The sequence below is a fragment of the Hylobates moloch genome, unplaced genomic scaffold (assembly GCF_009828535.3).
Source record: "Hylobates moloch isolate HMO894 unplaced genomic scaffold, HMol_V3 SCAFFOLD_22, whole genome shotgun sequence".
In the NCBI taxonomy this organism is placed as follows: Eukaryota; Metazoa; Chordata; class Mammalia; order Primates; family Hylobatidae; genus Hylobates; species Hylobates moloch.
The window spans coordinates 18,093,781-18,108,967 of NW_026652297.1; the positions used below are offsets into that span (position 1 = coordinate 18,093,781).

The 15,187-nt window shown below is 42.7% G+C and overlaps 1 protein-coding gene and 1 long non-coding RNA gene across 2 annotated transcripts in view; one reads left to right on the forward strand and one right to left on the reverse strand.

Annotated features, from left to right (window-relative positions):
- The window catches only part of LOC131382290 (uncharacterized), a 57,014-nt gene that overhangs the window by 8,650 nt on the left and 33,177 nt on the right, over window positions 1-15,187 (forward strand). The window contains exons 3-4 of the long non-coding RNA XR_009211607.1: window positions 10,535-10,642; window positions 12,161-12,337. This is a non-coding gene — a long non-coding RNA (uncharacterized LOC131382290). The remainder of the gene's footprint in view (window positions 1-10,534; window positions 10,643-12,160; window positions 12,338-15,187) is intronic.
- ACP3 (acid phosphatase 3) overlaps window positions 12,010-15,187 on the reverse strand; it is a 46,437-nt gene continuing 43,259 nt past the window's right edge. Inside the window, exon 11 of the mRNA XM_032143684.2 lies at window positions 12,010-12,602. Coding sequence (XP_031999575.1) covers window positions 12,484-12,602 — 119 coding nt within the window. The 3' untranslated portion in view covers window positions 12,010-12,483. The remainder of the gene's footprint in view (window positions 12,603-15,187) is intronic.

Sequence of the window (15,187 nt, forward strand, 5' to 3'; positions counted from 1 at the left end):
TTTATGTCCATGTGTATCCAATGCTTAGCTCCCACTATAAGTGAGAATATGTGGTATTTGGTTTTCTGTTCCTGCATTAACTTGCTTAGGCTAATGGCTTCCAGCTGCATCCATGTTGCTGCAAAAGATATGATTTCATTCTTTTTTATGGCTGCATAGTATTCTGTGGTATATATATACCACATTTTCTTTATCCAATTCACTGTTGATGGACACCTAGTGATGGTAGTGGGAGGCCATCTGGAGTGGCTGCTGCCATCATGCCAGCTGCAGGAGGAAGGTGTGGCTGGGGCTGCATGCTCCATGGAGCCAGTGGGAGCTGGGGACAAGTGGGAGCCCCACCCTTTCTGAGTTGGGATGAGAGCTCCTTGGGTGCCTCTGCAAACGCCCAAGCCATGGCTGCAGATCTGGGCATCCTTGTGCTCTTGCAGCCTGTGAGCAGGCAGGGGCCCCACCCTCCCAGGCACAGCTGCAGCCACCCAAGTTGTGGCTGTGGAACTGAGCCTCCTGCTCCACAGAGCAGGCAAGAGGCAGGAGACCCACTCTCCTGAGCATGGCCGCAGCTGCTCAAACCATGGCTGCAGACCTGGGCCTCTTGCTACCTGGAGCAGGCAGAATGCCCCCCTCCACTAACTGTGCAGCTGCAGCCATCCAAACCACAGCTGTGGACCCAGGCATCCGGAATTCCTGGGGGCCCAGGAAGCCCCTACCATCCTCACAGGCTCAGAAGTGCTTGCTCCTGCTGCCTGGCTTCTCCCTGCTGTCAGCACCCACTCTTATCTTGGAGCAAAGTTGGGGCCAAGCCTGGGCACTATTGCAGCCCGGCTGGGAGTGTACACCCTCGAAGCAATGCTGACATGCCAGCCCCCTGCTGCTTTGGCGCCCTGTGGACTTTGGACTCTGATGAGCATAGGAGGAAAGCCAATGGGGTGCTGAGGGCAGCTCAGCACTGGCCTATAGGCACCCCTTGACAGCTACAGCCTGGGCACCATGAATGGCAGCAGGAGGCAGACAGGTTCCTGGGCTGAATGGGGTGGATCCCCAGTGAGGCCCTGCCTTCAGGCCAGGGAGGGCCTGAAGGCTGGGGGTTGGGCTGCCAATCCCATGGACAGGAGTGGGAACTTATGGCACGTTTTGCAGGCCTGCTCATGGCTACCCATGGATCAATCAGCATGCACTTCCTGCCTTCTGAGGCCCATAAAGCCCCAGGCTCAGCCAGGCCTGAGCAGACATTGGGATGACCAGCTGCAGAAAGGAGCTACCCTCTGCTGATAGCTGAATACTTGTTGGGACAACTTGCTTAGCAGAGAGAAGCTACCCTCTCTGCTAGAAGCTGAACACTCATTGGTAATACAGGAGTTATTAAGAAATTATTTTTAGGCAGCTGGAAAGGGTAAAAGAGTTCTCGGTGGAATTTTCCTTTAATAAAAAGCAGCCCCAAACCATTTCTTCTCTAACAGAAAGCAGCCTGAAGAGTCAGGCATAGATACGCAAATTAGGAGCTTTTATATGTAAATGCTGGCAGCTGTACCTGGAAGCCAGATACATTCAATATGGCATCTTCCACCCTCTTTTCCTTGTCACCACGTGTGCCAGTGTCATGACAACTTCCAGGTAAAACTGTGTACAGGTATGATGGCCACCACCAGGTAGAGGCCTTATTTGCATAATAAAAGACTAGGGTGGGAGGGTCAGTTTTTTCACGGGCTATGTAAATGGCACACCGGGTCAAATCAATCCTCTAAGCCCTACATAAATCAATCACTGCTTCCTCAAGCTTCTGTACAAAATTGATTGCATTCCTCCCCAAATCAGAGAACCTTTCTTGGGCAACCTGCTTTCTCAGCATGAGGAAGCCTTTTCTCTTTCTCTTCTTTTTCTATTAAACTTTCCACTCCTGAGCCCACTCCCCGTGTGTGTCTGTGTCCTGAATTCTTTCTTGATTGTGACAAAGAACCAGGGTACATACCCCAGACAATGGAGCCATTTCATTGGGACACCCTGCCTGTGGAAAGGAGCTGGCCCCTGCAGTCTCCCCTGAACTGTTCTATCGCTCAATAAAGCTCCTCTTCATCTTGCTCACCCTCCACTTGTCTGCATACCTCATTCTTCCTGGTCTCAGAACTCACTGAATAGTAAGGCTGAAACAGCTGTAACACAAACAGGCTGAGACATGCCCCTTGCTCGCCACATTGCAGGCAAAGAGAAGGAAAGAAGAGCTGTGGCCTTTCGGGGATCCCACACCTGGGAGTTCCCCGAGCCAGGGCTGTGACTCCCAAAGAGGGAGTCCTGCAGTTCCTGGTGTCTCCAAGCTTCTGGGCACCACTGTGTTCCCCATTGCCGGCCATAGAAGCTGCTTGCGGTGTTTCTGGTCCTGCCGTAACCTCATAGATAGCCAGCATCTGTCCCGGCACCTGGAGCTGCCTGCCCTGCTACAGCATCCAGCATGTCCGATTGTGCGCAGTGGCCGGACCCCATGCTTGCTCACACATCCCTCACCGTTCCCCGTCTGACTCACCCTTGACAGGTGTGGGACCCAGGCTGGTAGCATGAGCTGAGTACAGCCTGCCAGGCCAAGTGGGCAAAACGGGCCCAGTGGGCCCAGGCAAAACTCAGGTGAAGGTGCCACTGGCCACAGAAGTTTCCAGCCAGAAAAACAACACCCCAAGGATCCTGTAACACTAGGTAGATACCATGTCTTTGCTATTGTGAATAGTGCTATGATGAACATGAGAGTGCATGTATCTTTTGGTAGAATGGCTTATTTTCCTTTGGGTGTATACCCAGTCATGGGATTGCTGGGTTGCATGGTAGTTCTATTTTTAGTTATTTCACTAATCCTCAGAGAAATGCAAATCAAAACCATAATGAGACACCCTCCCACATCAGTCAGAATGGCTATTATTAAAAAGTCAGAAAATAACAGATGTTGGCGAGGCTGCAAAGAAAAGGGAACGCTTATACACTATTGGTGGGAACGTAATTTAGTTCAGCCACTGTGGAAGCAGCTGGAGATTTATTGCATAGCTTGAAGCAGGGTTTCTTAAAGCAAGGTCAGGAACTGCCTGCAATGGAATCATGTGTAATACCTAGTAAAAAGGCAGATTGGTGGACCCACTGTAGGCTTGCTGAATCAAAATTTCTGGGATTGAGACCTGGGAATCTGAATCTTGAACACACATCCTAGGAGATTCATATGCACACTCAAATTTGAGAATTGCTGTTTTAGTTATACTTCTGGTAGAGTTTCTGTAACCAATGAATTTAAATTGGGGCTTCACAAGAAAAATACTCTGGCTTTAAATTGAGCAATGCTGTTATGTTAGCCCCAACCATTGTATTAGTTATGATAATAAACAAGTAATTATAGAGGGCCTAATTTGAATCTGCCCAATGTGTATTTTTGAACAATGGCCAGAAACAAGTCTTAAGAATATTGTGCAAAGTTAATTGGAAAGAGGGGAGACCTTGTGGCTTAAAACCAGAAATGTGGGGTTACGGGGCAAAATTTGGGGGTAACTATTAAAAGGAAGGGCCAAATCCTCAAACTCTGAAAGAAAAATAATATAAACTAGTGAAAAGTGAACACCCCAGTTAAATTACTTAGCTGTGACACTCATAAGGGCAGAAGCTATAAGTGATTCAGTGCTGCACTCCCCGTACCAAACGATGGCATTTTTCTTAAGATTCCCTTTTAAAAATATGATAGAAACTATGGACCCTACTGAAGGCTAACAATAGGTACTTAATACATGTTTGTGAGATTAAATTAAATTGTTTACATAGTGTTATGTCTGGTTTCTTCCCTTCACTGAATGTCTTGGCTAGTGTTCTTAACTTTGACACAATTATAGACCTGTTTGCTAGAAAAACAAGTTCAGGTTTCCCGTTTTATGGTAGATGCACCTGATAGCAATAACTTAACTTAAGCATACCCTGAGAATGACCCTGTATGGCAGACCCACCTGAATGTGTGCTTGGAGTTCGGAGCTAAAGAATATGGGAGTGGCCAATACGGAGATTGATTCCTTATCTATGAGAAACATCTAAACCCATAGCCCGTCCTGTGGATTGTGGGCCATACAGGGGATCAAGGCCTGTTGTTTTGGGTTAAATGAGGTTTGCCAGGTAAGGCTTGTTAGGGGGAGGTGGTTAAGTGAAAATGCTATATAAATATAACTGCATGCCTTTTGCAAGTGGTTGCAGTTCTCCTGATCAGCCAACCGCCACTGAACTCTCTCCCCTGTATGTAATTTCCCCAGTAAAATTCCATGACTCATTTGCTGATCCTGGGTCCCTACTTGAATCTGCTGCCATCCCCATTGGAGTAAATAGGGGTTTGGCACAACACCTATTTAGGGTAAAAAGACCTATTGTACTGAACTTACCTTTCTCCCAATCTTTTACTGAATTAATAGAAAAGATGTTAAAATAAGAATTAAATCATAACAGTGCTAGAGAGAACATCAGCAGCTCAGATATTTTGAGAAATTCTTCAAAGATAAGCAGATGTGATCAAACCAATGAAGAAGTGAAAACAGAGGAGTTGAAGTCACTAGAGATGAATGTGGTTCTTCCCAAGGGAGCCCTGGGGAAGCTAGGAACTTGGCTCATCCATACAACATTAGGGAACTATGGAATACTTGTCAGGGTAATCCATTAAAGGGTGCATTCCCTATCAGCTGGTCATCCCCCACCATCCTCCATAGACACAGGGTGGCCTCCTTCAAGATAAAATCTGGAGGAGTGCTCTCTGTGGAAAGGGGGTGCTGTTTTAGGGGGAGGCCTCCTAGTATGGCTGCTGTGCTTTGAAGGGGAAGCAGAGCAGACATTGTGGGACTCATATCACAGACGTGGAAGGGAAATTTTAAAAGGTTACAATCACTCTGCCCAGGAGATATTTACACAGAAACACTCACCTCAGCCATGAGTAAATTCCTTTTATTTTTTGATATGTTCCCAGCTGCCATACCACTTCCCTGCTCACAAACGCTACAGGGCACCTGCTGCTGTAACTCCTGCCCTTAAATGGAACTTCAAACCTGCTCTTTCCAATCAAGTGAGAGTATCCACTTCAGACAATGGTCTTGTGCCTCCTTTAGACTAACACTTCCACAGATAACTGTACACTTTGGGCAAAATATAGAACACAGCTAGTTGAAAGTTGTCGAAAGCAATTGAAAGAAGGGGCAAGGAGTCAACATTTGAAAAAAGGGAATGGCGCTAGGTGAGTTTTTATTTATTTATTTATTTATTTATTATTATTATTTAATGGCTTTTGGCCTGACGGCAGGCTCATCTGTGTCATGCAGGGGTAAAAGGTGGCGGTGGATGGCTAAAAACCCAGGTAAAAAAAAAAAAAATCCATCATCCTCTGAAAAGTGAGAAGGAAATTCCCCAAAATTGAAAGCCAAAGAAGGGGAACCCCATACTGGGTATATAAATTCTGCCCAAATGCTGTGGCTGACCTCCACACTTTGAACTAACCATACACAGGGAAGATTCCAAGAAGCCTAAATGAAGACTAAAAGAATTGGACTGAGATTTGAGTTACTGCTCATTACAGTTTTTCAGCCAATTTAACTGCCTGCTTAAAAAAAATAGTTTTTAGAGGAACATAGTAGAACAGCATCCAGAGTCTTTACAACATATTATTCCAATGTCTAAGACACAATCCAAAATTGGTCTACATAAAAGGAAACAGGAAAACAGAACCCATGTAGGAAAAGACAACAAAGACTGGTCCTGAAATGACTAAGATATTGCAATTAGCATGTGAGAATTTTAAAGCAGCTATTCAAGAAGAACTTTTCTTGGGGAAACACATACATGGCTAAAATGAAAACCAACACTAACCATCTCTATTAATCCTCCAAGCTCTTCATTTGTGGATTATGACTTACAAGAATTTGAGAAAAAACCATAGCATTAAACAAGGTCTAAGATTAATAAACCCAAATGACTGAGCCCAGAGAAAACAGATAATTTAGGGAGCAGAGGAGAACTTGAAAAGATTATTAGTATCCTTAAAGATTTTCAAGAGGAGATTGCACTGATAAAATAATGAGGCTGTCAGGTGTGGTGGCATGTGCCTGTAATCTCAGCTGTTTGGGAGGCTGAGGCAGGAGGATCCCTTGAGCCCAGGAGTTTGAGGCTGCAGTGAGCTGTGATTGTGCCATTGCACTCCAGCTGGGGCAACAGAGTGAGACCCCATTTCTGAAAACAGACAAACAAAAAACAGCTACTGTGAAAAAAAGAACAATCAGTAAATACCAAAGAAAAGAATACTTGGAAGTAAAACAGGAATAATGGATTTGCTGAAGACCAAGTTGATGTTCTGGAAAACGAAATTTACTAGAATGTAGAGAAATAAAATAAATGGTGGAAAATATGAGAGAAAAGTCGAGGCACGGAGGATAGACCCAAGAAATTCAAGTTCCAGAACACAATTTTTCTTAGTTGGAGAAAGACAAATGTCTTTAGATGGAAAAAAATCATGTCAGCCATACAGAATTACACAGAAAACAAACAAAAACCCAAAATACCCATGCCTAAACACAACCTGGTGAAATTTCAGAACTCTAAGCTAAAGAGAATATCTTAAAAGAATTAGGAAAAGCAAAACAGATTACTTACATTGGAATGAGAATCAGACTGATAGACTTCTCATCAGCAATCCTGTATGCTGGAAGACAGCAGAATACTGCCTTCAACGTTTTGGTAGAAAATGATTTTCAACCTGAATATACCCAGCCAACTAATAGGTAAGTGTGAGGGCACACTGTAGACATGTTTAGATATGTTAGGGTCAGAATGCTTACTGTTCATGCATCTTTTAAAAAAATTGCTTCAGGGAAATAAAAAAAACAATACAAGAAAGAGGACACCATGGGTTATAAAAGAAGGGAAAGATGTGAAAATTTCAGAAAATAAAAGTATATTTTATAAAATTAATGCCTCTCCTTAGAAGAAATAAAACCAGGTATTGTTGACAGGATTGCCACTAGTGATTTAAACTGGTTAGGAAGACCTTTCACTTTGCATTTTATATACTTCTGTATTATTGTATTATCTGCATTTATTTTTGTTTTAAATACAGATTACTTGCAGTCTTTTTTTTTTTTTTGAGACAGAATCTCGCTCTGTCACCCAGGCTGGAGTGCAGCTGCGCAACTTTGGCTCACTGAGACCTCTGCCTCCCGAATTCAAGCAATTCTCACGCCTCAACCTCCCGAGTAGCTGGCGTTATAGGCGGGCGTCATCATGCCTGGATAATTTTTGTATTTTTAGTAGAGATGGGGTTTCACCATGTTGGCCAGGCTGGTCTCGAACTCCTAACCTCAAGTGATCCACCCACCATGGCCTCCCAAAGTGCTGGGATTACAGGTGTGAGCCACTGCGCCCAGCAGCAATCAAAATTGTAATTTCACTTTTAAAATCTAACCACCCCCGCCCCCCCCACCAAATCTAGTAGTCCTTATTTTCTAAGCGTGTTAACATATTCCTTCTGAAGACATTTCATAAGAAGAGGAGCTAATCCATTTAGTTTATGGTAGTTTTGGAAAAGGTTTGGGCTGCTACTAAGATAAATTTAGAAATAAAAGCATTTCAGAAAAATCTTTCAATTCAACCGTACACAAAAATGGTAAGATGTAGACACATAATAAAAATGATTTTTATTTCTTCACAATAATCTGAAAGTGGATTTTATGAATTATAACAAAAAACACATTCTTTCTGCTTCAAAAAGATTGTCATCTAATGATCAAAAGCAGAACTGTCCAATATGGTAGCCACTAGCCATACGTGGCTATTGAGACTTGAAATGTGGATAGTCTGCATTGAGATGTGCTGCAAGGGTAAAATGCACATGAGATTTTAAATACTTAATATAAAAAAACATAAAATATCTCATTAACAATTTTTAATTACACATTGAAGTGATACTTTAGATGCATTGGGTTAATCCAATTTTATTATTATAATTAATTTAATCTTTGCAGTTTTACCTTTTAAAAATGTGGCTAGTAGAAAATTTAAAATTACATTTGTGGCTTTTATTTGTGGCCCTCATTCTACTTCTGTTAGACAGCCCTGGTCTAAAACACTAAAATGTTGCACACATCCATTATTGCTCAAATGAGATTTTCGAAAAGAGAGTTTTTAAAAAAGAAAATGAGGGGTGGAGCCAAGATGGCCGAATAGGAACAGCTCCAGGCTACAGCTCTTAGCGTGGGCGATGCAGAAGACGGGTGATTTCTGCATTTCCAACTGGGGTACTGGGTTCGTCTCACAGGGGAGTGCTGGACAGTGGGTGCAGTGCACCATGCGTGAGCCGAAGCAGGGCGAGGCATCGCCTCACCCGGGAAGTGCAAGGGGTCGGGGAATTGCCTTTCCTAGTCAAAGAAAGAAAATGATAACACTCTGGCATTCATTTACTAAGAAACCTCCCTGGCAATGGAGAAGGAATCAATGCTAACATATTAGAACAAGATAGAAAGGAAGTTGGGAGAGTAGGAAACATGACTGAATTCAGGGAGAAGAAATACCAGTTCTAAAATAAAAAAAAGATTTGTTGGTTGAATGACTTCCAGTAAAATGTTTGCCTCTAATGCTCGTACTCTTCTAAAGACACAAATTATTCTTTTTATGATCATATTTTCTTAATGCAATGCCATTCTAGCTGGGGATAGCCCATCTACAACTCTTCCTTAGTACTTTCCTGTGTATATATTGCTGACTGTTTTTATGCTAAGGAATGTTCCTCCATTGATGTGATAATTACTGCCTTATTCTCATCCTGTTCAAAGCATCTGTAGTGGTTCAAATGAGAAATACATTTCGAAGAAGAGGTGACCTCAGCTCTAGTGATTGTCTTTCAAGCTGCATTTGTTATCAGGGCAACTGGACTGATTATCCCTGACCCATCTGAAAAAGTCACTTTTATCATCAGAAAGAATTTACATTCTCTCTTGTTGAAGTGATTCAGTTAGCTTATTTCCTGAGAGAGATTACAGTACATTCGTGCTCTCTGCTTTATCACTATAGAGCATTTGTCAGTTGTGATTTTTTATTCTGCTATGAAGGATGAAATACAATTACAGTGTTTATCAACAAAGTAGCTCTGTGGAAAGTAGAAAAAACAAACGGAGTTGGGAGTGAGAGTTTTCTTTACAATAATCAAAAGCGATGACAGAAGGAAGAGAAATGAGGATGTCAAAAAATCCCTCAGAACCAACAGAAAATAGAGGTCCTTTTAGTCACTGGCAGCGTTACAGGACCTCACCACTTACCAGGGGTTTCTGCGCTGTAGTCCCTTGTGCAATCACCAGAAATATGTACAGGAAAGGGGTCCCGATCCAGGCCCCAAGAGAGGGTTCTTGGATCTTGCACAAGAAAGAATTCAGAGCGAGTCTGCAGTGCAAAGTAAAAGCAAGTTTATAAAGAAAGTAAAGTAGTGAAAGTACAGCTACTCCATTGACAGAGTAGGACGTTCCCAAAAGTAAGAGGAGGAATGCATTTACCCTCTATAGTGCTAAATGCTCTATAGCGATAAAGCAGGTTCAATGCTTGTATATATAGGGAGATGAGCTCTGCTACAAGGGTTTGTGATAAAGGATTGATTTCTTAATTACTATATTTTGCAAGAATTAATATTGCTATCTTTAAAGCAAAATTAGAAATGCCTTTGTTTTCCAGATATGGGGATATCTGGACACTCCCAAGTCTGGGTCTGTTTAGTAAACATTATTAATTTGTTCCCTTAACCATAAACATCTAGAGGCCAGGAATACCTAACTTTCTAGAAACACAGCCCAGCAAGTCCCAGCCTCATTTTGCTAGCCCTCACTCAAAATGGAGTTGCTGTGGTTCACACGTCTCTGACAGCAGGATTAAAAGATAATATGGGCCAGGTGTGGTGGCTCATGCCTGTAATCCCAACACTTTGGGAGGCTGAGGCGGGCAGATCACTTGAAGCCAGGAGTTTGAGACCAGCCTGGCCAACATGGTGAAACCTCGTCTCTACTGAAAATACAAAAATCTGCCGGGCGTGGTGACACAGGCCTGTGATCCCAGCTATTCAGGAGGCTGAGGCAGGAGAATTGCTTGAACCCAGGAGGCAGAGGTTGCAGTGAGCCGAGATTACGCCACTGCACTCCAGCCTGGGCGACAGAGCAAGACTCTTTCTCTCAAAAAAAAAAAAAAAAAAAAAAAAGATGATATGGAAAAAGTGTTGTGAAAGTTCTTACTTTTACATTCTACCAACCCTGTATAAGGTTGGTGTTGGAGTCAAGCAATTAATAATCACAATTGGGAGGACAATTTAGCATCTAGGTCAGTGATTAGCAAATAATAGTTTTCTCATCCATGTTTGTTGAATTAGCATAAGATATTGTGGCTTATGTACTGATATGGCTGGCTACTTTATCAAGGCAGTAATTTGTCCTTTATTCTTGCTGCTGTAGATATTTTTCCCTTTCCCAAGCTAAGAAGGTAGCCACATCTTGTGTTTTTTGTTTTCGTTTTTACCTAGGTGGTTTTTGTGTTGCATCAGGAAGCAGACATTGCCAAGCAAGAGAAGACAACTCCTTCTTAGCCTTTTGTTTGCAATAACCTTGGCTCAGTGTGAGTTATGTAGAAAGTAAGTGCATGAAACTTAACAGGTAGAAGCTGTGGGACCCAAGGGGAGAGGAAGATTCCTGAGACTAACAGATGGAGTCAGGTTCTGGGAGGCGGTGGGGGCGATTCTGTGCTGGGGAAAAGCATCACCCCAGGATTGCACAGTCTCAGGCTGGTGGACTCCAAGAATATAGTCCTGGGAGCAATGGCACAGATATCCCCTGCCTACCATCGGAAGACCATGTGGGCAAGGATGGTGAACTTAACAGAGACCAGCATGGACAGCGGTCTAGAGGACTCTTCTCAGACTCCTCCCACCAGCTATTCTCTGGGACCTGAGTAGGTAGAGAACCCTACTGAGGAGTGAGATTCAATGTCCCACCAACTGGATGGCTGGGGGTTCAGGGCAGATTAAAATTGTTTAGCATAAATTTTCAGCTTGCCACCATACTACCGTCCTTGACAGTGCTTGCTTGGTCAATGCTCATCTAGAGCATAAAATGAAAAATGATTCACAGTATATGAGAGCTAGCTGTGACTTCTATGTTCATCTAATTCAGATTCTTCATTTTTAGGTTAGGAGACCAAGGTAAAAGATATAAAAGAACTAGGCCGGGTGTGATGGCTCATGCCTGTAATCTCAGTGTTTTGGAAGGCCAAGGTAGGAGGATTGCTTGAAGCTAGGATTTCAAGACCATCCTGAGCAACATAGCGAGACCCTGTCTCTACAAAAAATAAAAGAATTAGCTGAGAGTGATGGTGTGCACCTGTGGTCCTAGCTACTTGGGAGACTGAGGTGGGAGGATTGCTTGAGTCCAGGAGTTAGAGGTTGCAGTGAGCTATGATCATGCCACTATACTCAAGCCTGGGTGATGGAGTGAGACCATGTGTCTGGAAAAAAAAAAGATATAAAAAAACTTGTTCTAAGTCATGAGCCCAAAGCCAGTGCAGGGCTGAGACAGTGGGCTGTCAACCCTCAGTTGAGCTATGACTAGCCCTTATGAAAGTAAGATCTTACAATTTTAAATGCAATAAAAATGGAAACTTAAAAAATACCCAGATCTGATACTGGAGGTATCTGATAGTGGCTATGTGTATTTTCCAGTTAATCCCCACTATAGAAATTGTGAGCAGATGACCTGAGTCATACATAAAGTGGGGGATATTATAGTTTCTGAGAATTAAATACCTCTTCTGTAGACATTTTAAATATGGATATGTGTATATATGTGTGTTAATATACAGACACACAAACAGAAATCTTTCTGCTATCAAACACTGGGCAGAAATTTCTTTTCAGTTGTGTGTGTGTGTGTGCATGCATGTGCGTGTGTGTGTGCATGCATGTGCATGTGTGTGTGTGTGTATGTGTATTAAACCTACTTAATAGCTAAATAAAAAGTTTATTTATAATTTATGATTGGGTCTTCTTTCATAAGAATCGACCTGTATAATAATACTTCTAGTCTAACTTCCCCCAATATCCAGTATTTTTCTAATCTATGTCTTTGTCCACCTTCTCACCCTTCACTCTTTGCAGGTAAAAGGCTGATTGGAGTTTGGCTTCTAATTTCTCTCTGGACAACTGTGGCGGAGAATACAAGCATCCTATGCATAACAGCCTCTTTCTAGCTGAACAAGCAGCCTGCACTACCATTCCATTATGAGAAGACCTAGGTAGCCTGAGTGTTCATCCAGCAGCAGTCTGTGGGTCACTGTGAGTTCAGACCCTGCTCTAGGCAGATTCAAAAGGCAGGGTGTGAGGACGGCAATGCCCACATGGCAAAAGCCTGTCCTTTAGATGCGGCACCACTGAGAGATGCTGTGTCACAGGAGGTTGGCCTGGTTTATCCAGCTGTCTGTTCAGATGTTCCCATAGGATTCTCTCTGCCGGCAGAGTCCACGGCGAATGTGGATAAACAGCAGTACCATTAGGACAGCAGATATCAGGCAAAAGGCAACAGCAAAGATGACCTTTAGAACTGTGGGAAAATAGGAAAAGTATTAATGTAAAATTAATGCATTAGGAAAATATGAAGATCACATGTGAGTGTTGCTTTCTGCCTTAACTGCAAATTTCAGAGGAGTTGCTAAAGAGGCCTTGAAATCAGCATTGTGTGTGTGGTTAAAAAGAACACGGGACTAGGAGTCAGGGGATGACCTAAGTTCCAGTTCCAGCATAACCTTTGACCCTTCAGATTCAGCTCCCCACTGAAAAGGGAGGGTAATTAGCTGGAGTATTTCTAAGTCTTCTTATAGCACTAACTTTATGCATTTTTTATAGTTAAATTACCAATTGTCCATGGTCTCAGGGTCAAAGGAAATTCTGAATGCTCAACTGCAATCAATTGGATCTAAAACAAATGAAATCCTTCGATTTTTAAATTTGATTTTTAGGTAAATATTTGTTAGAGAGGAGATCTTGTGCACATTTTGTCTATGGCAAACATTTCCAGCATAACTGTGTACTATTTCTAATATGTACCTTTATTTACACATATTCCTTTGATAGCTGACCAGTAAAAGCAGATATTTGGGGCCATTTCATAATGAGATGCTAATTCATTATTTCATCTAGGAAGTTACTCTCCTACACACGCACCCTAGTCCACTATAGTATACACATCATAAATACCAGTTTGTACCACCTCTAAATGTATGTCTTTTCATTGTAAAAATATAGGGTTTCTTGTTGGCTTAGGCAATGGGAGAGCAAACATCCCTCTGATCCCATCAGCTCTTTCTACAGAACCCTAGGGCACCATACAACACAGGTGAAAATCACTGATTTCACCTGACATTATCATTAAGAGAATGAGGAAAATAAGAAGCAGAGCAATTAGATAATCTGGTTATGGTTAAGCAGATAATCGTATTGGGGTTGGGATCTTATCAGTCTCATGATTTTAAAAACCATCTATTCAGTAATTGCTTCCAAATATAAATCTCCAGCTCTGACATCTATCTTAAGCTCAAGACTCGTATATCCAATTGTATACTTGATATGTTTCTTTAGATATCTAATAGGCATTTCAATCTCAAGTTCAAAACTGAACTCTCGATCTCCCCATCCTCATTCCCCACACCAAATCTGCTTTTCCCAGACCCTTCCCTCTTCTCAGTTGTTGGAAACTCCCTTCTTCTGTTGGCTTAGGATAAAACTCTTGGAGTCTTCTTTAACTCCTTTATTTTTCTCACAGCTTACACTATCAGGAAATCCTATTGGTCCTACTGAAAAATATATCCCAACACTGACTTCTTTTCTTCTCTGCCACCACCCTGCTTTGAACCACCATCGTCTTTTGCCAGGATCACTATAATGGCCTCTTATTTGTTCCCTTGTTTCTACCTATCCTTTCTCCTTTGTAATTTTTTTTTTTTTTTTGAGACAGAGTTTCACTCTGTAACCCAAGCTGGAGTGCAGTGGCATGATCTTGGCTCATGCAGCCTCGACTGCCCAGGCTCAAGTGATCCTCTCACCTCACCCTCCCTAGTAACTGGGAATACAGGCATGCACCCCCATGCCTAGCTAATTTTTGTATTATTTGTAGAGATGGGGTTTCGTCATGTTGCCCAGGCTGGTCTTGAACTCTTAAGCTCAAATGATCCATCTGCCTCGACTTCCTAAAGTGCTGGGATTACAGACGTGAGCCACCACACCTGGCCACAAGGCCACAATCCTTTTTTTTTTTTTTTTTTGGGAGATGGAATCTTGCTCTGTTGCCCAAGCTGGAGGGCAGTGGCACCATCTCGGCTCACTGCAACCTCTGCCTTCCAGGTTCAAGGGATTCTCCTGCCTCAGCCTCTCAGTAGCTGGGATTACAGGTGCCTGCTACAATGCCTGGCTAATTTTTTTTTCTATTTTTAGTAGAGACGGGGTTTCACCATGTTGGCCAGGCTGACCATGAACTCCTGACTTCAGGTGATCCACCCACCACCACCTGCACCTCCCAAAGTGCTGGGATTACAGGCATAAGCCACCGTACCCAGACCACGATCCATTTTTAACACAGCAGTCAAATGACTTAAAGTCAAATCATCCCACTTCTCTCCTTAAAACAAAATCTGCAATGAATGCTCAATTGGAATAAAAGCTACAGTTCTAATGATGATAGTTTATGAGGATCCACATCATCTGTCTCCTATGAGTCCCCTCACATTTCCTCTCCTATCACCTTCCCTTCACTCACTCACTTCCGGCCTCATAAACTTTATGCTGTTCTTCAGACATGCCAAGCAGGCCTGCCTTAGTGACTTTGCTATACTTGTTATCACGGCCTGAATGCTCTCCCACACATCCCTTGCTTTCTTTGCCTAAATCTCATCTCCATGAGACCTTCCCATTTAACAGTGCATCTTGTACATCCTCCTTCACTTCACCTCAAATTGGCCATTGTGATCCTCATCTTCCAAAACACTTATGGTTATTATTTGTTATCTATCCCTCTCTCCCTCTAGTAGAATACAAGCTTCGCAAAGGCAGGAACTTTTGTCTTTTTTGTTCATGAATGTATCTCAAGCACTGAGAACAGTATCTGGCACATAACAAGTACTAATAAATGTTTGT